This window comes from Cydia strobilella, chromosome 7 (assembly GCF_947568885.1).
Source record: "Cydia strobilella chromosome 7, ilCydStro3.1, whole genome shotgun sequence".
Lineage (NCBI taxonomy): Eukaryota > Metazoa > Arthropoda > Insecta > Lepidoptera > Tortricidae > Cydia > Cydia strobilella.
This window is the reverse complement of record NC_086047.1, coordinates 8,960,381-8,987,125: the sequence shown is the minus strand read 5'-3', so window position 1 is coordinate 8,987,125 and position 26,745 is coordinate 8,960,381. Positions and strand designations below refer to the sequence as shown.

General features: G+C 39.8%; 1 protein-coding gene across 4 annotated transcripts in view; it reads right to left on the bottom strand.

The window, feature by feature from the left end:
- Positions 1-26,745, bottom strand: part of LOC134743093 (GATA-binding factor C-like) — a 97,517-nt gene that overhangs the window by 46,585 nt on the left and 24,187 nt on the right. The window contains exons 3-5 of one of the 4 annotated variants that reach the window (XM_063676410.1): positions 10,779-11,321; positions 1,425-1,439; positions 722-873 (exon numbers count right to left, since the gene is read on the bottom strand). In XM_063676410.1, coding sequence (XP_063532480.1) covers positions 722-873; positions 1,425-1,439; positions 10,779-11,321 — 710 coding nt within the window. The remainder of the gene's footprint in view (positions 1-721; positions 874-1,424; positions 1,440-10,778; positions 11,322-26,745) is intronic. The other 3 variants (XM_063676411.1, XM_063676412.1, XM_063676413.1) reach the window with 3 other exon arrangements.

Sequence of the window (26,745 nt, the reverse complement as noted above, 5' to 3'; positions counted from 1 at the left end):
GGTGTAATTTAAAGAGCCATGTCGAGTTAGTACAAGATTGCCAAAATAATGTTTGAAATTTTCGTAAGGAGATGGAGCAGAGGGTCCGGTTGAATGGTGGGGATGATGTAACGTGCAGCGACCATTCCGCTAGTTTATATCCGCGATGCGGGTATTAAGGTAAATTGTACAATTGTGCGCACGGGCCAGTCGTTAGCCGCGCGGCTGACGTGCCGGTCCGCCGGCCGAATGTCGCATTGTTTCGGCTTTATGCGTCGACCTCAGATTAGAAGTCTAACCGCAAGATTTATGGCGGTCATGGAGCTAGGCGAGCGACGAACCTCGGCGGTTTTCGTCGAAACGCTAAACTTCTTACGAGCCCAATTTGTGGCGTTTAATGCGTTGTCGTGCCCGCGTGCATGCCCCGCCTTTTTATTGGCGTCCCGTAACAGTAAACATCACCCATTCCGCCAGCTCGAACCGCCTTCTTGTACATAAGCGCGATTGTACGAAGATAAACGCAGTTTCTGAGATGCTCGTCTGATACAGCTAGAGTTCCTAATAGAAATGCAAATCCTCGACACTTCATTCAATTTGTAAGGACGCAGTCAAATCGTAATTTGATTACGGAGATTTATGAATAGTTAATAATGGGTGTTCATATCTGCGTGTAGAAATCGGCGAGTCGAACTCCTAAGGCTCGGTTGGTTAGGGCGAGTACACAAATTGGTCGGATTCTTACACTCACCAATCTTCGCTTGGGCTTGATGAGGGGTCTGTTCTGTCCGTTCATCTTGTAGTAAAGGCCGCACGCGTTGCAGAGGTAGTGACCAGTGCCGTCGCGCCGCCACAGCGGCGTGCTCGTCGCGCCGCAGTTGACGCACTCCCGACCCTCTGCCATACAACACATAGCATTAAGTACAAAATCACACGTAACGGAAATTCTGGAAAATTACTACATTTGAGAAAGCGTTGCCAAAAGTACACGAGCACAAATGGGCGGGTTTCTGCGATATGTCATAATAATGTTCGAATTCCGGTATCTTGATTCCTTCCACGAGCAAGTTTATTTTTGGCAAGCCTGCAATTTGTGCTTCGTTAAGGGTGAGAGAAGAAGAAACTAGAGGGTGGATAATAAACGATAGTGACTATTTAGACCACATTTTTGCAATTATTTAAATTACATAACCTATGTTCGTATAACTTAATTTGTTGCTATAAGATATACCAAAAAAACTTATGGATTATCACAATTAACCTTGTAATTATATGCTATCATATAATATAAATAATTCAAAAAACCACACAAGCAAAACAAAAATCAACACCATTAGGAAACCATAGGTAGATTCACATGAAGGATAAAAGGAATAAATAAGCAATAAAAGTGCAAATAAAAATAGTTTAACGTAATTCAGTATGTTAGTGTTTTGTGAGTGATTTACCTGTCTCCTGGCAGGCTGGGAGATGAGAGAAAAAAACACATTCAGAAACATTACCAATCAAATTTCACTAACAAAGCATGCAGACACGTATTACGCTAGAAACAAGCACTATACGCTAGCATTAATTTACCTCTTAGACAATAAAAGTAATTGCAATTTACAACGAAAAGTAAGTAATATATTCAATTAACCAGGGAAAGCGTACCGTGATGCCGGAGGAAAAATTCAATCAAGATTTTTTACACGCAAGGAAAACTAGAGAAAGTTACACTTAGCGCGCAGCGAGCGGAGCGCCCTTCAAATGCTGAATATTTTTAGTTTTCGCACACACGTCACTATGTAAACCAGTACCTACCTAGCTTTACCTTGAAATTATTTTATTTTAACAAGGCTCAGGCCAACGGTAAGTGGAAACTGATCCTAGAATGGCTAATCAATATGAAATGAAATATGGAATACAAGTAAACAATTACCTGCCCATAAAATAATTAGCATTTGGGAAACGGCAATAACAAAAGCTAATCGCTATAAAAATAAATGATGTTACAAAAATGTTCGAGAGCGTCTAGTGGGAAACAGAGCGGAACCAGAGCTATAAGGTAATGTATGTATATGCTTTGTGTACGAACACGTCTAAAATTATATTACACTGAAGCATAACATCTTATCCATTTGTTGCTAATCTATGATGAAACAAGCTCAATTGTATATTAAACTGATTGTCTTCACAGCACTAATACCTACTGAAGCATGGATTTTCAAAATACTACGGATCAAAAATGACTCATGCCCACTTACTATTTAAATCATGCATGAAATATTTACATTTAACCCCCAGGATGAGTCACCCTCCGTGGAGATTGTGCAACCAGTTTTCTTTTATGACTTTAGAACGATTACCACCAAAACGAGCAAATGTGGGTACCATATTTACATGGTTAGCGAGAGGATGTGTTCACAATATGGGATGCACGCGCCCGCCCACAATCTTTCTCTAAACTCGATTACTCGATCGATGATTTACTGCAATCTAATTAAGAATCTCATCTCGTTACTCTTACGTCCCGTAGGTACCTACCTATTTAATAATATTATGCGGTGAAATGCGCACAATTAGTAATCTCAATCTGTATCTGACCCGGCATTGTGCGTAGATACCCAAATCAATAAAGTCACATTCGTATGTTTACTAACAGACGGTAATAGATTCAATGATACAAGTTTATTGCCCTACAGATTGTATCGGCAGATCGTATATCGGTATCTCTATAATAACATTATGTATCTAGATCTGATTATTCACGTCGGGACAGACAACTATCCTCTGCATAATTAATATTCGTAAGGACGCGCAACGAGAAGGTGAAAGTGACCGAATACGATAGAAAAAATAAGTTAAACGAACCGAGAATGTTTTACGAGCTTTAGGCAGAGCAGCCATTCATCTTTTTTATGGAAAACCAGATCACAACCGGCAATTAAATCGCCCGGACTTTATCGAAAACTTATTGCGATCGAACCGACGACTCACTTTTTGGACTAACCCTTTATTTTTTTGTTATTTGTGTCGATAAAGCCTGTAATTTGTTTCGAAGATTGTAATAAATAAACACCAATAACGATTATTAGGAAAAAATAACAGGATATTACACGGAACGAGAAGTTTGATGTTAGTGTTTCTCGCTTTGAGTCTGATTTAGTTGAATAGTAACGTCTCTATTTGGTAAAACTATGGCCGTTTGTGAAAGTCGGCGGCCGCGGGCGCGAGAGATTTACAGCCGCCTGCACTCATGCCTCGACATTACACGTATTATTAAAGAGAGCAGTATTTCTGATTAATTACCATCCGATTTAATTGTTCAGACTGGTCCGATCGGCTCAATCGTCACGATAACCGTTTTTCGATCCGTTCGCATTGTAAAAGTTACGTCTTTATTTACACGATAATTGAACTGCCTTTCGGCAACAAGCCATTGTAACTTGTTTTTTGGCAATAAAAAATAATTGACCATTGACCTATGCGAATAAACGCGCCAACCCTATATCTAGGTAGAAAAATAGTTTTAGCGAAATCTCCAGTGTTTGTTCAAAATTAGAATGCGGTTCATTCTCTTTATTGCGGGGAGTGACGGCGGTCGTGACGCGGCCGCGCTACGTGACCGCGATAAAAGATTTTCATCTGCCATATTTACGTAGCAGAGTGGGCGGTTTTTATTTTTCAAGAGTCTCCAGACGAGCGTACTTCGGCTCAATGTTTTCACACGCCTTCCGGCGTGGGGAAAACGCCGAAAACCACGCAGCGGTTTACGAGAGCGGAGCGGCCTCGAGTGATGTTGACCCGGCGACTCCGGGGGATGGAGGAAAAACTATCGATGCGTACCCGGCGGCGCCGCCGTTACTCCTCAATGAGTCAGCACAAAAACTAGACTAGTTTTATAGCCACGACGTGTAGTAGGGTAATGTAATTTAAATGAAGGACTAATTCGCTCCCGTGTACCGTGACGCGCTCTTGGCGCATCGGCCCATCAACACGTAACGGTGAGGCTATTTTGCATACAAACCATTACATTATTGCTCAAAACTTATTCTTTGTTGCGCCACAGAGGCTGTTATTAGGCCTTAATTACATGCCTGTATGCAAATAGGAAATTTTAATGGAAGCCAATGATCTCGCGCGAGGCCTCTCCTTTCATTAAGCATTAACGTGGCTGGAAATCCTGTAGTTTTTCTTACGATATTGGTCTATTATTATAAGAACGATAATTGAAATTTGCATGTGTCTTCGTGCATGCAAATGAGAACGAGGGATATCTCGTTCAAGTGTTCATAAAACACGTCGAGCTACCAGCTCGACCACCAGCTGGTTGTCTACCAGACTATATAGGAAAATCTATTCATAAACAGGTCTTGTAAATTGATCTCATTTAGTTAACTATGAGTTTACGCTGGTTTGCTTTGGTTTGGTTTGCTGGTGGTTTGGTTTGGTTTGGTTTGCTGGTTTGGTTGGTTTGGTAGTCGTTTTTCGTGCCTGATGAAGATCATGGATGGTCCTCTAACGCTACCTACCTAAAGTATGAAATTATAGGATTAGTTTGATTATAGTTTAATCCCATCAACTCATGTCAGATGATACCTAAGCTATGGTCCTCATATAACTTGCTGATCTACTTATTGACCTGATCAGTCCTCCTCGTCAGGTCAGGTCACATGCTCCACATCAGCCAGTCTCTCGTGGCTATTATCTCTACGTGTGACAATAAGACCAAGGTACGAGTAAATATGGGAACGCATAAAGGATGACTCACGTTAGACCGGGCCGTGACCGGGCCGGAGATTCCGGCGCTTACTTTTCTATGACATGACAGGTGATCACGTGATGCTTTCCATAGAAAACGAAGCGCCGGAAGCTCCGGCCCGGTCACGGCCCGGTCTAACGTGAGTCATCCTTAAAGTGAATAGGCAGACGCACAAGAATTTTCTAAATTAAGACTTTTAGCTGATCTAAATATGTATGTTTAAACGTTCGCTTTTGTAGTGTTTTTCAGTTGTCTGTCTCGGACTGAAGGAATGAAGCCATTTTTCACGTTCCATGCGCCGCGGCCGGACGCTCTCGTATTTGCATTCGTTATTACGGTCCAGAGATAATTACGTGTGACGAGCGCAGCGCTGCACTGAACCCGCGATAATTACCCGACTGCTGCCGACCAGCGCCTACTGCCAAACGACAGAACAGAATGCATATGTGTAGGTCGAATCATAGCTAATGCAAGTATTGTATTAATCTGTCAATATTTTGCTAGACATTCGGCGCCACCACTTACAAATAAATCTGTAGGTAATACTGCAGCTGATTGATAAAAACGACTTCATTACCGCGAGGTTACATTGGCTCAATTTTGCATGGCTAAGGTTTTCGCAAACGTTTTCCATGCACTGAGCAGAGCGATTTCGCCTCTCGATGTTTTATGAACGTTCAGTTTTGCACACTTGCACTTTGAGAAACTGGAGGATAAATAACGATGCAGAAATCCAAAGACATTTTCCACGTTATGAATAGTGTAGGTATTTATAGATAAATAGGTACTCTTATACCTGTATATTATCGTAACTTTAGTAGCCGAACAAAACGGAAACAAGATAATTCGTTCAGTAAATGAAATAACAACTAAGTAGATATTATAGGATTTTAGGCATTTCGGAAGTGCTCATTATTTTAGCTCGGCTTTACATTAAAAGCATTTTTAAACCCGATTGTCAGAATTGTATTCAAAACCCTATTGTCCTCATTATAATTGAATTAATCACTAAAGTTCCGAGGCTAAAATAAAATGCAAATTTCAAAAATGCAATTGTAACCCACAACCCGCATCGGCGGAGCGTGACGGACGCAGTACGTGCACGTTTTCGGTGTGTATGTAGTGTGTTACAAAAATATTCATTAGTAGCTTGTATTAGGTACGTTGTATTGCGACTATGTAGTTATTAATGCTTTAGTTGCTTGGTAAAATGATTAACAACACGGTGTTACCTACTGTGCTTAAATACAACGCATTAAAACTGAACGGTTTTTTCTTTAGTTTTAAGTACGTTTACTCGACATAAAATTTTATAAAAGATCTACTAACGTAAGCGACATAACATATTTTTTTACAGATAAGAAAAATGCTAAGGAACTCGAGGTCTTTTGTGTCATCCATAGCGTATTATTCCATTGACGAATTTTTGCACAAACATTATTGTAAATAAAAACATCGAATAGTTATTATATGGAGTGTTAGCAGCACACGAAAGAATGGATGCTAAATAATAACATATTATAGTGGAGTCGGGACTTCATTCCAGCCGCGCGGCGGGCCGTGGCGCGCGCGCACGTACGGCGACGCTAATTGGTTGCGCAAGCACATGCAACGGTGTCGTCGCAACGACATAAACTGCGTTGAGGGGTGTATCCCGGAATCCCGTTGCTAAATAATCTTTTTGAAAATCTGAAGTCGTTTCGGGGAAATCATGTTTCTGAGTAAGGAATTTAGATTTGCTACATTTTTGTACCTAACTCCTACCTAATGCCGTAATATAATTCTTGTGGGAACACAAATAATAAGATATTAGGGTGTATGTAAATAACCTATTGATGATCATTTCAAAAACAAAACCCATTTTATGTATTACTAGATATTACAAAACATAATAGGTACCTACCCACTCAATTTTTTCCGATATGCAAAAAGTCATTATTTTCTTTTTTTATCCTTCGGATTTGATAACAGTTACTTTTATTATCTTGACATACATACATTCCAATAGATAGATAGAGTCAGACCAAGATAAGTCTGCAACGATTTTGATAGCACACAGTGCAGTGTTATTTATACGTCATAATTTCATAGAAGTTTGACGTTTAACACTTGCACTGCGTGTGCTATCAAAATCGTTGCAGACTTGTCTTGGTCTTACTCTACGTTTCTGTTTGTTTGATATTAGTTGTATATACAGTTGTAGATATGACAGTTGGTAGCCAGAAAGAAACGTATCTATTATTGGCGTGTATGTTAGGATGTCATCGTCAGCCATAGGAAGCCCGGTTAAATGTCGTAGGTAAGACTGATAACAGCTGACTGTGAAAAATATCCTCTAAACCCTAACATTAAGGTACGAAATCGAAAGAAGGAATGAATTAACATTGATCAGCCACTGCATAGTATTATTTAAGAGCTGATTATTAAATTGTTGAATTGTTTAATTTAAATGCCATTTGAATGAGCGGAGTTTTAGAAAGTATGGAGTGGAACGGTTGTGCTCGAGATGTTGGTACGCGGCGGTTGCCCATTTGTTCTAAATGCCCTTTACATGACATTCCTTTGTACGAACAACTATTTGGGCAGTTTTTAGTCACGATTTTCCGTACACCATTAATTGTTATGTTTTATCCGAAATCTGGGCGTGATTTGCGATTCGATTATAAACAAGAGACAATAATAAATGCCTTTTAAGATTATTTTCATGCCGGGTATTAAGCATGCCTCACCGTGAACGTTTCTAACATTTTTTACCGTATAACACAATGTCGGTAATTAACAATCGGTTACAAGAAATAATCAAGTAGTAGTTACTTAAGTAACAAAGTATCGTTGAGATCAATTAACTAGGTACAGTTTTTGTGAGTGCAGACAATACGGCAGCTGTGCCATCGATACCGTATTCTGCATTAACTTTACGTGCTGATAGTCGAAGTGTTGAAAATGCAGGCGATTTAATGATGAATATGAAGAGCTTTAATTCTGGAAACGGTGTTCGATAGGAGCGCTGGTCCGAGGTCAGGCGATCGGCAACAATGGAATGGGCCACATCCGGCCTCGGCACATTATCATATAGCTTCCACCGAGGAACTGACGGCAGCGCCCGAGACTCGAGCCGCACTTACCTCCCGCGGATTTACGTGCTACCATTTGCTTTTAAATGAAGAATGTTACTGTCGCCAAAACTTATGCAAATAAATTCATGGTAAACTTCAGATCAAAAGAGCGCTTATTTTATAATGCATTAAAATGACGTTTAGGGAGATTAGTATACAAATTAGATAATTTATAGGCTGATATTTCCACATTCTCGGAACGTGTGCGGCGATAAGGCTCAGAAGAATTTTCTGACGTTCCGCAAGTGCAAATAAAATTGATAAATGGTAAACTTGGGCAGTAACTAGAAGGTTTAGTAGCGTATGTACGTTTTTTACAACAATTAGCGAGAACACGCTCAACCGGACAAAAACCGAGTAACGACGCGTAAACACTGTATAAATTGGATACCAGATTACTGTAATTAATTGGATAGTCTATGGCGGAATCTTGCTATTTGCCTGGCAGACAAATTGATAGAATAAACCTACATATTGTATTCCAGTCACCTTAAATTGCAGCGGAGCCTGAAACATTTGCGTAGGCCACTTTAATTCGATATTCTATGTTACGATTACCATAATACAGCATAATGTCATGATTTTGTAGTAATTATATCAAAAAGTGCAAACAAATATGAATTTTACTTGGGAACATTCTTAAAATATCTGAATTTAATATTAGGGTGATGGGTAATGTTTAATGACTTACCTGGCAACACTAAGCGGGAGTTAAAGAGACGGTGGTTCAGACCCGACCACTTGGATTGGGGAAGTCAAGGAGACAACTTCTTGATGGTAACGCGTGAGCAAAGTTAAAGAGGTACCTCCATTTTATAACACGAGCAATCAAAGAGATGTTTTATAATATTTCAGAAGTGGGATGGCCGAATGTCATGATTTTGTAGTAATTATATCAAAAAGTGCAAACAAATATGAATTTTACTTGGCAACATTCTTAAAATATCTGAATTAAATATTAGGGTGATGGGTAATGTTTAATGACTTACCTGGCAACACTAAGCGGGAGTTAAAGAGAAGGTGGTTCAGACCCGGCCACTTGGATTGGGGAAGTCAAGGAGACAACATCTTGATGGTAACGGGTGAGCAAAGTTAAAGAGGTACCTCCATTTTATAACACGAGCAATCAAAGAGATATGTCTTATAATAATTATAAGGAAAATTTGTGAAGTAATATTCACTTTCACAAGTAGGTGAATTGTCTTTGAATAGTTCTTCCGTGTAATGCTTTTTAATTAGCGCGCCGTTTTCATTCGCTTTCCTGCTGTAATCTTATGGGAAACCATCTTTAACTGCGCGCGCGAGAGATTTCATGCTAACGTTAATCCATTAGAAAATCCACTAAATATTGAACCCACAATTGAAAAGGCTCGCTATTCAATGGCCGCAATGTTGCACATTCATTACCCCGATGTGAGACAATAAAGGACGGCCATTTTTGGTTCCCGTCCATTGTCAAAGCTTAACAAGTGTGAGAGGCTATAATTACAATTTTAAATATGTATGAAATAAAGCAGTCGCATTATGTGGTGTTAACACAATTTACTGTTGAGTAATTTTTCGTTATAATACGTACCATAGCGGGTAGCATTGCGAAAAGTTTGCATCACAATAACCGGCGCAACAATGCACGCATTAGCGTAAAGGTCATGACGAACAATATCTCAATAAATGAGCCTTACGAGTAAACGATATACTTTACTAATTATCTATTCATCACTAAAACACAATCTCTAACTCCAGCTGCATTAGGTAGTTATAGTTATGCAGCTACTTTAGTTTAATAAATAATCTGAAATCCTAATCCTTTCCTATCCGAATTTCGAAACAATGCAGCATTAAAAAAATTGACAATAAACTACTAAGTACCTATATGTCTACGAAGTCTATTCTTCAAACGAACGAAAGTGACATGAATTAACTTCGCAATTAAACTTTAATTTATAGAGAGTTAATATAAATCTACTTAGAGCATTTCTTTAATTGCGTAAAGACAATAGTAAGTTGCAATTAAGTAATGAGAAACAGTTGGTTTGTTTAGTCAACATCAAAAGAGCCTGCGTGGGTTTTCACATGCTAAACGTAACAATGAATACCTTTGTGCGCCCGCGCGCCTAACAGCCCTACGTGTGGACGCCAACGGCGCCCGACGAGGCATGGGAACATCCATCAGCTACAGACGTAACTGCACAGCAGCTCTAGCGTCTTTCGCGTCCAACCAACCTTGTGCACGCATCAGAAAATATCCAAGGTACCTATGCAATGCACGGACCTACCAAGAAGATTTCATTAAACATTAAACTTGCCAATCGAGATTCCTTGCTTTATTATGTGAATGATAATGATCATATTCGTATGTTAGTGACCTCCACCGTGTGTTAGTGTTAGGGTAAGCGTCAGACCAGTTAGTTATCCCAAACCCGTGTACTGAACACAAACGTGTGGCGCCACAACCCGGCGCCCGGTGCAGGATACCCCGCTTATCCGACCACATCGACCACTTCCAATAATTATTACCGCACAATGACATTTTGAAATAAGGAAATATTAATCTCCAAGTGCTTATCTAATTAATAAATCGACATTGTCGAATAGATGGGGCTGAGATTCTAATTACGCGAGTACTATCGTGGCAGCCATTTTGTAAAGGCTCCCGAAGTCCCGATTAACGAGTCTTGAAACGCCTCACAGGCTATTTGATTTAGATGCCGATTAAACCGACTGTGAATTTAGTACTCATAAGTAAAAGCTCTCTGATAGTTTGATAAAGAGAGCAGCTTCGTGTCTCCAATTCATAGGTAACCTTTTAAGTCGTAGTTATTGTTAATTGTAAATTAATTCGATAGTGTGATCGGGTAAGCGTTGTATGATGGTTTGAGTATCGCGTGCGTCCCAGCGAGGCGAGGCGGTGCAAGGCGAGCGAGTAGTCCCTGCGGACTCACCGGCGCTAGTTCGCGTCTTGTTCGGCCGCGGTTTGTTCTGCTGTTGCGCCCCACTATACCCCTTGCCCTGGTAGTTGTAGTAGTCGCCGCCGGCGGCGTTGTACTGGGCGTTGTACTCCCCGGAGGGCTGACTCGACTCCTGGGGACACGACTCCGGCTGCGCACCTTCGCGTTGTTTGGACGGCGGCGCGCCCATCATGGGCTTGACGTCCCCACACAGCGGCAGCTCTTGCTGCTGCTGCATGAAGGCGACGCTCATGGCCGTCGCGTGGGCTACGGCGGCTTGATAGTCTTGCTGTCCTAACGCCGCCGCGGCCACCGAGTCCGGCGTGGAGTCCTTCGGCGGCGTCGGTGGAAACGAGAACAGGGGGTGCGGATGATGATGTTGCGCGGGGGACAGGGGCTTGTCGGCGGGCGCAGCCTCCTGCTGAAAGCTGCCGCCCCACGCGCCACTGCTGAGCGCCTTGGACTCCAGCCATGGGTGCAGCGGCGTGTGGAAATGTGGCCGACACACCTGCCCGCTGCCGCCGCTTAGCGTTCGACCTGCGTAAACAAAAATATTATTCTACACTTGTAAACTGATTCCTAAAGTTATGATTATGCGAGTATGAAGAACTGAAGTCGTAATAATTTAACAGCTCAACGACATTAGCATTCGTACTTTGATTCCCTTAACCTCTTCGAGTTTACGAGCGTTTAAGTAACCATTATCGTCGCGGACGAGATCTACTGATAGGAGAGGCATCGTAACACGAGCCCGAAACATCAAAACTTGCCGTCATTAGGAGGGATAATTTGAAGGCGTTTTGTTACCCCGCCCGCGCTTACCTAAATTAATATCATTTGTGTCTAACAACTGGTCTTTCACACGACATCTTCATCTCCAAATATTGTTATGGCGGTCATGAATATTTTAGTCTAATGCATATTTGATAAACAAATAATGGGTATAATTTCGAGCGAGCTGGCCGGGCGCGTCCGTGAACAAAGGCCGCTCTTTTCCGAAATGTTTCAAAAGCACCGTGTCACAACACTGAGCAATTAAAATAGTAGGCCAGCTGGAAATTTCATTAATTATGTACTCAGTTCTGATTATACACCGCGTTGATTTGTTTGCGTACGTGGTTAAATCGTGAAACTATTCAAAAAAACGCTTCTGTTTGCAAAACGGAAAAAATAGTAGCGGCGCTTCATTCGCTCAGTTCGTGTTGGCGTCAGTACTCCCCTTTTTAATTCAATTGTATTTGACAATGATTATTTAAACGTGAAGGCGAACATATGTACCGGTGTGTACATTTGGAAGGGTGCCGTAATGATATCTGTCGGGCTGGTTCGATTGGTGGGTTTGTTAGGGGCCTTCCCTACCGCGGCCGCCCCGCTGCCCTGCAGTGCGCTGCGGGTACTCAACTATTGGGTTACTTACCGTTAACTCACTGTGTACAATATGTTAAGTGTATGCGTTTTATTCAATCATAATATGTTACACGTTATATTTTCACAGCATGAGGCAAAGTGAAAAAGCTAATAAACTGAAATTTAGGGAAAGACTAACTGTGTACACGTGCTTACATAGACAATAGGCTCGCATACATGCCCGCATCACATCGCCAGGTGTCGATCTCAGTAGAGATTATCGTCTATCAGCGATGTTATCGAGCACGTACGGCGTACATTGCGCGGTATCCAGCTAGCCAAGCCGATCGAACAACAAAAAAAATTCAATGAATGACACAAATGATCCTCCGCGGTGAAAAGTCATATTTTCGTATGGTAATTTATTAGGCACTAGGCAGGCACTGTTTTCGCGCCAATTATATGTACATTGTAATTTATTAGTGTAATACAAAAGCGAACATACCTACAGGCATAATCACGTAATCTGCCGGTCATTACAACAAATACTGTAGAAAACAATAATTACTATAAAATAATCAATCTTTGGCATTAGGAGAAGTGCACAGCAACGTTTTGACAGGGTCCGCGCACCCCCGCGTTAGGCCAGGGCCACAATAATAGCAGGCGATGGCGGACGATAAGCGTATGAATAATTCGTGTTATCGCGCCATCTCGCCACATGCCCTACCTGCCCGGTACCAAGGAGCTCCAAATCAGCAGTTGTGCGACAAACGCAGGGTTGCTCAGGGTAAGTTCGGCTAGTAGTTAGGATATGATAAAGATGTAACATCGTGTTTTTGCAGTAAATTTAACTCTCCAACTTTATGTTTCTTGTAATATAGTCAAATGGAAACAAATTGGGCAATAAAAACAATACAACGTATAAACGTATTTTTTTTAATTAATTTAATAACCAATTTAATAATAAATAGTGTAAGTCACCTGTATAGGTCCATTATATTATTGACATTACAAAATAGCTTTACAACAACACCTTTACATTCATATCTAAACTATGAAAACACAAATTACAAAGCAAAACCGTGGTACGGGGTCGTGCTTTTTATTCATTAAGGGCTTTCAGTCATTGTACCAGATACGCCATTTGAACAGCCGGGTTGTAGCGTACTGCATTTTACCAAGGCTAATAGAAAACAAAAACTACACAAATAAGGCACGGAAATTAAATTAGGATTCCAGATGCGTTATCTGGGGAAATCTCGCATGCATACGTAATTCGTATGGCCCACATTAAGAGGTCCTCTCGAATAGGATGCTAGATTTACGCGTTCTCGTTATCTCGAGCGCTTGTTTAGTTTTGGTTCGAGTATGGTTTTGTCGGACCAACAATTTATATAGATGAATATAATATAATACATTAAGCTGCGGGTCGCATTAAATATCTTATTGAAAGAGTTGGAATTTTTGAATTCTAGCTACACATTTACATGGATATGATGATAGTTACTCTAGCTAATGTAGATATATTATTCAAGTAAGTATTAAGTCTTAACTGCAGTTATTCTGAGTTATATGTATACTTATATTGAATAATGGGAATTACATATCAGTTGTAACAAAATAGTTCACGAAAGGCCCGTATCGATTGCGCGAGTTTTCCCCGGTTCCCTGACAAGTATTGATTTATTTATTTATTTCCGCAGAAGTAATCTGCTCGTACTGCTAATCACAGTGGACAATCTCACTAAAATCATAAACCAATCGCGCAGATTCTCACAACACGACCGGGAACCGAACCCTGCCCCCATGGCAGATGCAACTCCAGATCTTATCACCGCGCCGCAGGCCCCTGGGCCTGTTGTTTCACGAACTACGGGTGTTTACTCTCTGTAACGGTTTTCACCCCTTTTGCAGTTGACGAAACTTTTTAGCTATTATTCAGTTGCTCTGTTAGACACATGAGAATCATTTATCTTTTCATTTGCTATATTCAACTGCCGACCATTGTTAGCGTACAATTAAAGTGAATCGTTTTATTTATAATGCATTTGACATACTGAATGTTAAATAGGTATTATTTTCGTTTAAGTAAAATTCTCATTACTTATTTATAAGGCTAATAGGTATAACGAACACCAAAATAATGCTTTAATTTCATTCGTTCGCCCCTTATCTATACATGTACAAACATATTAAGGCGTGGTTAAATCTAAAGTGAGCGCCCTCCTTTCCTTAGCTCGCGGCGAAAATGGTCCCTTCGGTTAAAATTGCCTCGTAACCGGCATGTGTAGAATACCCCTAATGTGCGCATGCCCTGCGCTTGATGCGCCACACAGCATGACGTCTTCCGGTAATAAGTGCAATTACTTCCCCTAAGTATACCAATTTGATTACGGTTCAGAATTGTAACCCTATCGTTTATGTATAAGCGGGGCTTAGGTGGTTATGTTTAGTCGTTGCTTGTGGACAAAGATAGGGGAGTTGAAGTCGTGAGAACTTTCTCGCTGGTCGCCAAGGTCAGGCCACAGCGTCGTCCAGTCTGGTGCGGTTTATTTGCAAACCGTGACATCAGCCGCATCCGCGATGCGAGCGTGCCGTGCGTATGCTTCTGCCTTTACAACCGCACGCATGCTATCTTATCCCTTCCACGCATTGTCTTTAGACGTGTTATCCTCTGTTGGAGGACAGTTCATTACGTGCTCAATCATCGGTACAGCGTAACCTCTATAGTGTTGTAATAAAGATTACGTTCCCGCGGCGAGCGTCCCCTGTGAAATGTCCGACGTGTTAGCGAATGATAAATGTAGGCGTCGGTATCGCGTATCGGATCTCAGCGTTCGCACGCCGAATTAATTTTAATTTATTGATCGTCGTATCGACGCCGAGTATTTTAGGTGCCTACTAAAGCTGAAACGATGTCTGTTTTGGTTTTGTAATAACATTAGCTACCCCGTTTATATTTCACACTCCACAATCAAAAGGTCACAAGTACGTAAGCAGCTTTAGTAGCCAGCTTTATGATAAATATGAGACAGGAAGAATGCTGGCCCAGAAGATGCACGGATGAAGAACCTGCGTGACTAGTTTAGTTGTACGGGGGTTGTTGCGTCCAGAAGTCAACTAATCGCCACGATGTTATCTAACCTTTGATTGAAGAGGAACTAAAAGACAAATCATCCTAAGTGTCGGTACAGTAGCCAACCAACAACTTTTGCTACTTACGTGTTGTAATTATAGATGTAAGCTTATTGAAAACTGAATCCTCATCGTCCCGAAACTGGTTTTCAGAGTATTATTTTTAGTAATATTAATTGGCCGATCATTAATGAACGCATGAGATACAACCGTGACGGATTGACGGTACAATACATTCGCTAATTAGGCGGATTTCTTTCAACAAAGTAATCCAAACCAGTCATACAAATATGTAGTACCTTCATGCGTCGTAATGAATAGTAAATGAAACGATGTGTGTGTCTTTGTCAAATGGTGATATAGTTCGGTTGTTAACAGCCAAAAATATTTTACGATTGGTCTGATCGCGGCCCGAATGGTAAATGCGGCTCGCGGGCGGTCACTCCTCGCGTTACCTTGTCATTGGATTATAATGCTTTTATATTACAATTCTTATTATTGTGCCACCGAGCGCCGTGACAGGCGACGGCGGGAATAACAACTAGTGCCGGGAACGGAAAAGCTGTCGAGTTGCGCGGCAACACCAGCGAGTAGTTTTTCGACATTTTTGTTATTATTGGTAAAGTTGGCTATCCTATAATGTATTTACTATTAAAACATCATTTATCCCACCAAAAACATTTTCATGTAAAATGTTGCCAAGACGAAACCATAAGGCTCGCACTGTCAAAAAGTTATGACGAAACCATAAGGCTCGCACTGTCAAAAAGTTATCAGATCTCTTGTAGAGCCAAGGTACTAACTCTACAAGCCCTAACTTCACAAACTCGACAATTTAGTCAAATTATGTGGCTTGGCCGTTTCGTTACTACAAGAACTATTGTATAATAAAAAATAATGAATAGTGAATCAATTTTTCACCTTACGTCCATGTGACGGTAGCGAAACGGCCAAGTCACATAATTTGACTAAAGTATAGAGTTTGTGAAGTTAGGGCTTGTAGAGTTAGAAACTTGGCTCTACAAGAGATCTGATAACTTTTTGACAGTGCGAGCCTTATGGTTTCGTCTTGGCAACATTTTACATGAAAATGTTTTTGTTGGGATTTGACACCTTTTTATAAGTTGCTTATGACAATCACCCTCCCCCTAATTTAAAGGGTTGCGGGTAATTTACTATTAAAAATCCTGAAACCCGTATCTGGAGGCATATTTTACACAATCTGCTTTTAACTGATTCCCCATACAAACTTCAAACCCCTTTTTCCCTCTAACGCTCTCATCCAACCCCTTACGGGGTGATTTTGGGGTTGAAACTATTCTATATTCTTCCCCATAACAAAAACTATCTACATACCAAATTTCAACTAAATCGGTTCAGCGGTTATTAATTCCCCATATAAAATTCTACCGCCCTTTTCACCCCCCTAGGGGCCAAAAATTTCAACTTTTGGAATTTTTTTGTTGTTTGTGTACTAAGACTATCTTACATACCAAATTTCAACTTCCTAGGATTTCAGGAAGTACCCTAAAGGTTTTGATGATCACCAGTGAGTGAGTGACGAAATCGGGGTTTTTTAGATATGAATAAAATCTAAAGTATAAGAGCTATGTAATTGATTTTTTATGCTTAACCCCTCGAACGCCCGTGTCAAAAATTTGCTAAGCTGAATTAATAACCTTGAAATTGTAAATTAAAGTTCAAATTGTCTGTGACGGATACGGGACAAGGCATTCGAAGGGTTAATAAGTCCAGTCGACGAAGCGCTTCGAGAAAAGTTAGGTAGTGCCCTTGCGCTTCGCTTTGCTCGTCTTAGCGGGGGCACTGCCGTGCCCCCAGATTTCTCATAAATTGGTGTGTACCTTGGGCCTACTACATAAATAATGTTTACTTTCACGCCTTGGCAACCTTTTTTTATTTTAAGACCTAAACCTAAGAGAAACTCGAAATACGAATAGGGGTCTAACACCGCTAACACGTTTAAACCAGGTGACACCTATGATTAAGTAGGTACTTATTTAAATATTATTATTAAAAACGACCTGAGAGTGAATAGTGCACGTTACATAAACTAGTTTCAGTAGTTTGTTTACTTCCCACTCTCGGTTTTTTCGAGTACGTCAAAATCGATATTCGTTTCGACAGAAGCCGTTAAGCCCGGATTAGTCGACGACTAGTCAGTCGATCGTCGTGGGTGTCTGCCCAGTGATTTATAGCTCGCTATAGAACGGTTATGGCATTACGATAACACCACTAAAACATACAGAGTTTCGGTGATAACCGATAATTAAATCAAAACCCCAATGCTCGCTTAAGCGACTTTAAATGTAAAGTTAAGTTGACTGCAATAATCATAAACGGTTTTGTAATCCGTGACTTTAATGTGGCGAACAAATACAGACGATTCGCAACAGTCTTTTAAAAATCGTTCATCACCATCAGCCTGCAAAAAGCGTTCGTCTTTGTTTGCATGCACGTACGCTCTCAGCCCCGCGAAGTACTGCTGATATAATGCCTATATATAAGTAATAAAGTTATACAGCTAGCATTTTACGAGGTAACCTAAGTCGCGTAGAGTAGCCATGGCTACATTTTAACGAGATGATAGGACAATTTCTTCTCGGTCATTGCCGTGGCAGGAATTTCTTGCATACAGGACATGTAATTTTAAGCACATGCGCCCTGCATACGCGATGCACCGTCTTTGGAACCCACATTGTTTTTTATTTTATTTTCATACGAACCCATCAGTTCTCATTAAGTGGCGTTTGGAGAATAACTTAACATCACTAATGTCCGGACACGAATTTTATTGTTATTGCATTTTAATAAATTTTCATTGTTTGGAGAGTTGTCAATGGACAGCACTAGCTGTTTCCGAGGAGCGAGGAAGGAAGTTCAAACTTTTGTTTTCGTTTTAGAATCTGACTGATATTGTTTATTGATTAAGTTTTATGTTAAATGATAGTAGGTACAAACGTGTTGTATATTATTATTTTTATATTACGAAGGTACCTAATTCCTTGCGATACAGCGAGGAAATGCCGCCAGCATCCTTGGTACAATGCCCATTTCTTTGCTTTCACTAACATCGTCGTGAAATGGTTTCTATTCTACATTTATCTAAACCCTTTATCTCAAACAAACATCACATAATAAGATATAAAAGTGCGACGAGAGTTCTTCGTCTAGCACAGCTCATCTAAGCAACTCTATCCAAATCAGAGCCACTCGATCCAGTTAACCGTTCAAATCCAAGTTCATAGACGCGTAAAACAGTTGTGGTAGTGACCGCACGGATATGTCACGTTACACTTGTGATTCAGAGATCAAAGCCACCGCCGCGTCTGCGCTCTTTGCTATGCCGCCGGCGTGCGCAGTGCCAACCTGCCTTTGGAAATTTTCGCTCCACTTGACGCTCAAGTATTGTTACTGATGAACAGGTTAGGGCTATCAGTGTAAAAAAGCCTAGATCACATAGCAATAAATTATTAGGACCAGGAAACACCAAATTGCATAGCTTCGTATGACATTTAACAATTTGGTCGCTTTTTGTTCAGTCTTGGAAAATATTGTGATTGGCACCATCAACCATTTATTAAGCAAACTTAGACGTAGAAATTGATCAAATCAAAAATAACTTGCTTGCGTGGTTCGTCCATCCTTACTTAGTTCCATTGTCAAAGTCCACGTATCAATGTCAGCTTTGTAAAATTATTTAACTTTAAAATAACCACTTGAAACATTTATGACCGCAACTTCCACTTTAAATGACAATCGTTAAATCTTATCTGCCTGCACACGCGACAAACATGCCCGCAACGGCTCAAAATTTCTGTAAATAACTACAAACAAGTTTGCCGGTAGTACATATGCCGCCTTGTCGTGTACCTACAAGTAGATTAAGGAAAAATGATACCTTTCTCGGTGAATGGCAAGGTGTGGTGTGCCCTAGAAACCGCCGGCGCTCTAAGCAGGTGAAGCCGCTACTCTACGCAAATAATACTTACGTCATTGGATTATAACAATTGTAACCTCACCTACTCACTTACCTAGTATAGCGTTAGACACGACATGAGCAGAATATGAGCCGTCATAATCATTTCCATAATTAATAACCGTGGAGCGGTCACGATGTCTACCATTAAACGTGATATAAGACGCTCTTGAATCTCCAAAGTAAATTGTTTTGCTACGATTTATTGGGTTACAGGAATAGTTGTTGCGAAATTACAAGTTGGTTAACGTCGGGGTCTCTCTGACCCCACAATCTTGACAATGGCGGGGCGAGAGAGCGAGTGTTCCTGCAGTAATGCCTATAATGACGGCGCCGGCCGGCAGCCTGCTTACATAACCGCTCGTGACTCGCGCATTACGGTATCGGAGAAAAATACTCGACAACGTGCAGGGTCGAAATGACAATGTGTATTTGCCGAGCCGCAATATGTAATCCTTGGCCGGTAAGGACCCTTGATTATACACTAACTAGCTCTTCGTCAGACCAACTACTATGCACACAATGAACAACGTAATAGCAAAGCTTGGGAAGACGGATGGGATTGAGCCGTATTCGTGCCATCGACAGACCTCGAATTGTCCTGGGTAGATTTACGATTTAGTTAAATAGTCATAAATAGTGTTTAATTCACTTGTGACCTGGTCATTTGGTTTTCCGAGAGAGAAGACAATGGTAAGCTCGACTGGTCATTACTCTGAACATGATTGTTCGTGCAAGAAACTATGCAAAATATCCATAATTTATTACCATTACCCTCACTGAAGTAGGTAGATAGTAAAAATAATTAAAAGAAAAATATGGTTTTAAAATCTTTTAGTCTTTAGTACAAAACGGTGTAGAACGGGGAGAGGTATCACGCGATCGGTCTCCATTCTTTGACCAACTACGAAGAAAAATATCACTAGTAATCATGATTTTTCTTCTACTATCTTTTATGATACCTATTTTTTTTATTGCGCCAAAGTTTAAATAAACATAAAATTAACTTTATGAAATTTATTCCTTACATGTATATCTAAATTGGAACTTAGCTGCTGAGATTAATGCTAATGTTCCAAAACAGCCCGAAGAAATAAACACAAGTTTTTGAAACTGATCCTCTCGAACGCACCGAGTCCGGGCCTGCGCACGGGCACGCAGCTAACCCGTTCACGGATCGTCAACAACCTATAACTTAATCTCACCTCATAACTAGGGTCTAGTAACCTTCAAACTATTTCATAACAAAGAGCTTGATTATTGCTCCTATTCTATCTTGCACATGCTCGTAATCATAAACGTTCAGAAAATTTTTGCTAGCGTGTATTTTTGACATAAATATACCTAAATGTTCGTGCAAATATTAGAAATAGCCTCGTGTCATAAAGACCGTCTTTTGACCGCTAAAGTTAAAAAAAAATCGCTAATTACACACTACACAGGTGTCGGTTGCTTAATGTGGAATAAAAATGGATGGTACTTTACTACTGTAGGACTCCGTTATACGTCGTCGCAATGAAGAAATTTATAGCTGAAATATGAATAATCTAATACACACGTTCACACAGATGTATTGTAATATGCAAATGCATGTCTGCAGATTAACGCGGCTCTTTTTTTTCAATAGCGAGTGCAATTTTCATTAGAAGCGTAATTGTTTTATTACTAACGAAGGTTCCATCCAAGCGTATCATTCGGTTAGGATTATTATTAAGTGCTTGATTAGCTATTCTAACACGTGCGTTAAGAGGAAAGTTTTATTTACAAAAACGATTGCGCGAAGTTAAGCACATGCAGGCACTGATTTGGTCATATCACATTAATAACCTAGACCAAAAGTTACAAAGGTCATTTTGCAGTTTATTTACCTAGCAAATAGGAACGACAAGAGAAGAATGTATCTATTGTATCTAATAAGCATATTAGTTGTCTCATGATCTTTTGGAGAAACGGGGTCCAGGAAACAGCCAAGTTTACTCCTTACACAATAGATAAAAAGCAACAAGTTTACCGAGCACCCATCTATTCTGAAATAATTACAATGCCAGGTGGTAATCAGCACTAATAAATCAGCAGCTAAGACTTGTGGACTTAATCAATAGCATTACGATGACGGCGATGACGGACGATCGTGCCGTACCGCGCCAGATAAGCCGCTTGACACATTAGCCACGAAGCCCTTATTGATCTAATTTGACTTTACTGTCACGACATTCTTAGTGTTGTGAAGCAGCTAGCCAAAAAACACTTTCCTTAGAGATTTCCTGATTCCCATTAAGTATTTCTCAACTCGAATAGTTCAAGTACCTATGATTTAATGTCTGCGAATGGTAGATTTAGGTAAATAGTCCCAAAAGGTTGGACCAACGATCTGATCAAGGTCGGAGGAAACAGTTGAATCGAACCGTTGTTGTGATCCTTGGTTGAGTATTATGGAGAAATGAAGAAAATACAATACCTATACTACAATTTACCTTATTTTTAACTGAATGCTATCAACGCCGATGTCCTTGATGAATGTCATTTCTCGTAGCATTGCAGTACGCTCTAATGCAGGTGCTAGGTTTGGAGGTTTCACCTTTCATATTTTAAAATAAAACCGATGATACCTAATAAATTTCCAATACGGATCATGGTATATCCCAGGTCACTGTAAGGACAGTATGCCTATAGAAGCCTGGTTGTGCGTTGAGCCTGCTAACTGCACCTGCCCGAAGAGCCACTGATGACGGTTATTTGATCGCGAGCTCACCAACTATAATGGCCGCGGGCTTCGGTTCTATTGTTTTAGCCTCGGACAGAACGTGAACCAGTACGTTTACTTGTGTTAACGTAGAATAAATAAATGTACATATAATATAAGTATAGGCATATATATATAAGTATTGGCAGCTAAAGTGTCTAGGGTGTGGTAACTGTTTTATTTTCTATTATTTAGCCCCAAAGTATCCGTGTGGGTATTTAACAGAAGGACATAATAGATAAATATAATTAGGTATTTATTACCATTATTTTTAGCCAAGTCATTCTTTAGTTTAAAAACTACAGAGTTAGTAGATGGAATTCATATCACAATTTTAACACTATCTGGAAAGAAATCAGCAGTAATACTAGGATTTAAATACCTTATTCTCTACAGACTAATATGCATACAAAAGAATTAACAATGGTCGGATTAGAACTACATGGTCTCTTAACAGACATTTGTTTTTTTAATGAAATGCATGTGTAGCATCACACTTTTAAAACGTAATTAACAAAAATAAAAATAATTGTTTTTTTTATTATTTCAAGGCAGATTAGAAAATGCGTGATAAATTTTGTCGAAATGTATTAAAAAGTAAGCAACTAACACTTCTACTTTTAATAGTACTAAAGAATGTATACACAATACACACATAAAAGCTGTCAGTTACTTTATTAACGCGGTAAGTCGAACTATAATAATTGTAGAACGTGCAAATATCAAGTGTATTTAAATTCGATTAATTTGAATACAAGAGGTCCGCATCGAAACAACGGGCGCAAACGAGCGTGCAGACTCCGTACTTACATAGAGTACCTACGAGTAATGGACAGAAGGGACAATTGGAGGTTTATATCAGGGGGCCAACCAAGTGATTATCGTTTGTAGAAAACACTAATCGAAGCTTAAATAATGTATGGAAATGATGACGTAACTTTTCGTAGCATCTTTTATCCCGATTTTGTTTTACTTTTCGATTTGGCGTTGGTCGGTAGGTGACCGATTGTAATCTTGGCTAGGCCACCTGAGTCGAATCAAAATCATACCAAAGTCACTTTAATACAGACTAATTAAATTTTAATAAAACAAAAAAGATAATTGACAACAAAAACACGCGAGGTGACTTTTGGTATTCCAGTAAACAAATCGAAATTAAGTAGCAGATAAACCGTCCCGATGGCTATCTCCAGTCGTACAAAGAAAGACAAATGCGATATCTTCTTTCTTAGCGCGGAGTGTCCATTCTTTATTGGTGGCTAGTAATGAGTCTGTGTCGCGGCGCGCAGCCGCAGCAGAATAAATCATGGCGGCCAGGAAATCATTCATCCTCAGTAATGTGCTGCGAAAATAGGCTCCCATTCCGAGCGCCGCTTAACGCCGTTTACGGTCAGCCCTAATGTTTAAAAAGCAAAAATTTTTATTGCCTTAATGAAAAACATACCCAAATCGTAATTTCTCGGCGATTTATAGGTGCGTTCTCGGACGTCACCACGCAACTTATGGCCTCAAGCTCCCATTTACTCGGTGTTTGCTCAAAATAAGGTCATTAATGTGTACAGCTTTTCCAAATTGAATTACCTCTTTACCGAGAAGCCGGTCGTTAGTCTGCGGTAACAGCCAAACTGGATTAAACCCTTAATGTTGTCAATCATTGTAATGTTATCAATGTTGAAAATTTTGATAGTATACCTGAACAGATATTACCCATATTTAGCTCGATCCGAAACTTATACATCTACAAATGCCCGCTCTTGGGAGCTGGTCAAATGTAAAAGCGTACTTTCCTGCACGACCTCCATTAAGCGAATGCTGCACAGCATTATCAATTAAAAACATAATTTGTGGCTACCCGGAATGATCTTTCCCATAGCATGCTTCTCATAACTTCTGCTCACTCAGAACAAGCATCCTAGAGGGATGTCCGTAACCACAGCTCAATGTATGACAAATCGTGACAAAACCACCGACTCATCTACACTACGTACATCTCGTACAAAGTTATTACTAACATTTTGTGAGTGTCAGTTTACAGGCGATTTAGAGCTTTATGGCCATGCGGTATGGTTTCGGTTGAGTATTGCTTTGTTTTAGTATTGGTAGTTGGAAGGTGGTGCTCGCTACACGAATTCATGTGACTGAGCCGCATGCCTACGCTACCTTCATCCATCAAGCTCGGCGCGCATCACCGTCACCATGCCAACCGACCGGAAACAATGTACACCTTACCAACCTCCAATTTGAATGGAGACAATTAATGAATACCACGCCACATAGGTAATCGTTCAATATGAAATTTAATGTAGTTTTCACTCCCAATGGGAACGTACAAATGCGATCGATATAGGTGTATTATTTCAACTGCAAATCCGTGTTATTCAACGAATATTACAATACAATTACCTTATCACATCTGAATACAGAATAAACAGTTCACCGGTCCCTTCCCTCCCGAGTAACCTTGTATAACCCCGTCCCGTTTACGCAGCGCCAGTCACAGATTTTAATATCAAATATCAATATTTGGATGCAATCAATCAAAGTTAATCACGCGAAAGCTATAAAAGCAAAATGAATACATTAAGTTCTTTGGTGGACGAACGCCAGTGCACTCGAGCGGACGCCTGACCTTTTTTATATCGGGCCTAATAATGAGCGATTAGAAAAAACTCGATGGGAACTATAGACATTGTATTAAGTACGTCGTAGTGACGTAGGCAACTTTAAGGATATTAATTGGAATAAATTAAAAGTCATAAGGGCGGAAGAAAATTAACTAACTATAAACTGACACGCTACATTTTTGGTGGTTGTTTATACTTGTTAGGCTGTTATGGTAATTGAATTCTACCGCACCTAAATTTAATTGAATCCCTAGTTTTCGATATTATACTGTATATAAATCATGTTTTAAAACTTCATCTAAATTACAACAAATGTTAAGGGAAGGAAACTACGAGTAGAGCAAAACGCCGATTCGAAAAAGTTATCTAATTAGGTCACCTAGTGCGCACGTAGATGGCGATGGCGATCGAGTCAGGCGAACTTTCGAGCGGTAAGCACCGGCAATAAAACTAACTGTTGTTTTCTCTTCTATTTGGTAGCGATCGATTTTTCTAATTGTAACTACCACTGCTACAGGGCGGACTAATCGATACCTCCGCCACGCGCGGCCGCTAACATGTTGACAGAATGCAACAAAGGGATAAATATAGATTGTAATTTCTAGCACGGTGTAGTCGACTTGCCTTCTGTGACTTCTGTCTAGTGTATAAGTACACTAAGTATAGAAGCTAACTAAGCTAGGTAAAGAAACTAGTTTGGTAAGGGCAAAGATAGATATAACTCCGTAATAGATGGATACAGTGTAAGGAAAAAACATGCCTCGAAAATCAAGAAAATTTGATTCTCGTTCAGAGGGCGCTACTAGCTTTGGCCTACTGTCGTATAGATGGCGTTGACGGTTTCGTTTGTTATTTAACAATTTAAACGCATATCAGTGAAAGAACATGGGTCAAAATATAGGTAATGAAAATAATTAATGCAAATAAAAAAAATCATTTATCCATATTTAAATACATTTTATCGTATTTTTATAAATCTTCATTTTTAGTTTTAAAGTGTGTCGACAGATGGCAGTGAATTTACTGGGGTTACAAAATTTACTATGACAGTACCGCTCTAGTATAAGTTACTCTATGGCAAAGATAGATATAACTCCGTAATAGATGGATACAGTCTAAAGAAAAAACGTGCCTCGAAAATCAAGAAAATTTTATTCTCGTTCAGAGGGCGCTACTAGCATTGGCCTACTGTCGTATAGATGGCGTTGACGGTTTCGTTTGTTATTTAACAATTTAAACGCATATCAGTGAAAGAACATGGGTCAATATCATAAAAATAATTAATGCAAATAAAAAAAATCATTTATCCATATTTAAATACGTTTTATCGTATTTTTATAAATCTTCATTTTTAGTTTTAAAGTGTGTCGACAGATGGCAGTGAATTTACTGGGGTTACAAAATTTACTATGACAGTACCGCCCTAGTATAAGTTACTCTATGGTAAGGGCAAAGATAGATATAAGTTACTCTATGGTAAGGGCCTACTTAATCTCAGTATTCACAGTGAGTGACGCATAATAGGACTAAAATTAAGTTGCAGGTTAGTCTTTAGTTTGATAACTAAAAGAAAGAAGACATTAAAATTGGAAACGTTGTATGCTATGACTGAAGAGAGCACTAATCAAGGTATAGGTAACGGTTACCGGTATTAATAAAAATAAGTGTCTGGTTTTGTCAGTATTGGAATGGGACACTAAAAATCAAAGTACAGAGTTATATGTACTCGTACTCGTATAATCAACGAATGATATTCATCTTTGAAGGCGAGTGTTTCGTCTTAGAAAAAGTTTGGGCCGGCAGCGATCAACTTATTTTATCGACATCTATACATGTTACATGCGCGAGAATATATTCATTAACTAGTCGTTTACTTATCTGTCTTGACTCTCGTCGGACAGATGCCTAAAGATGCTTGCCTGTTTCTGTTCATTTCATACTAAAAAGAAGATACCTAGTAAAGTTGCAGTGTTTTAAGGTGTCTGAGTGTTACTTAACCTTTCATATATGTGTGTGGTGGTCTAAAATTGTGGATTCCAATTCCAACCTCGGTTGTGCTAAATAGAGCAGAAAAATTTTTTTTCGATAAAAATGCAAGAAACCGACTAAAAA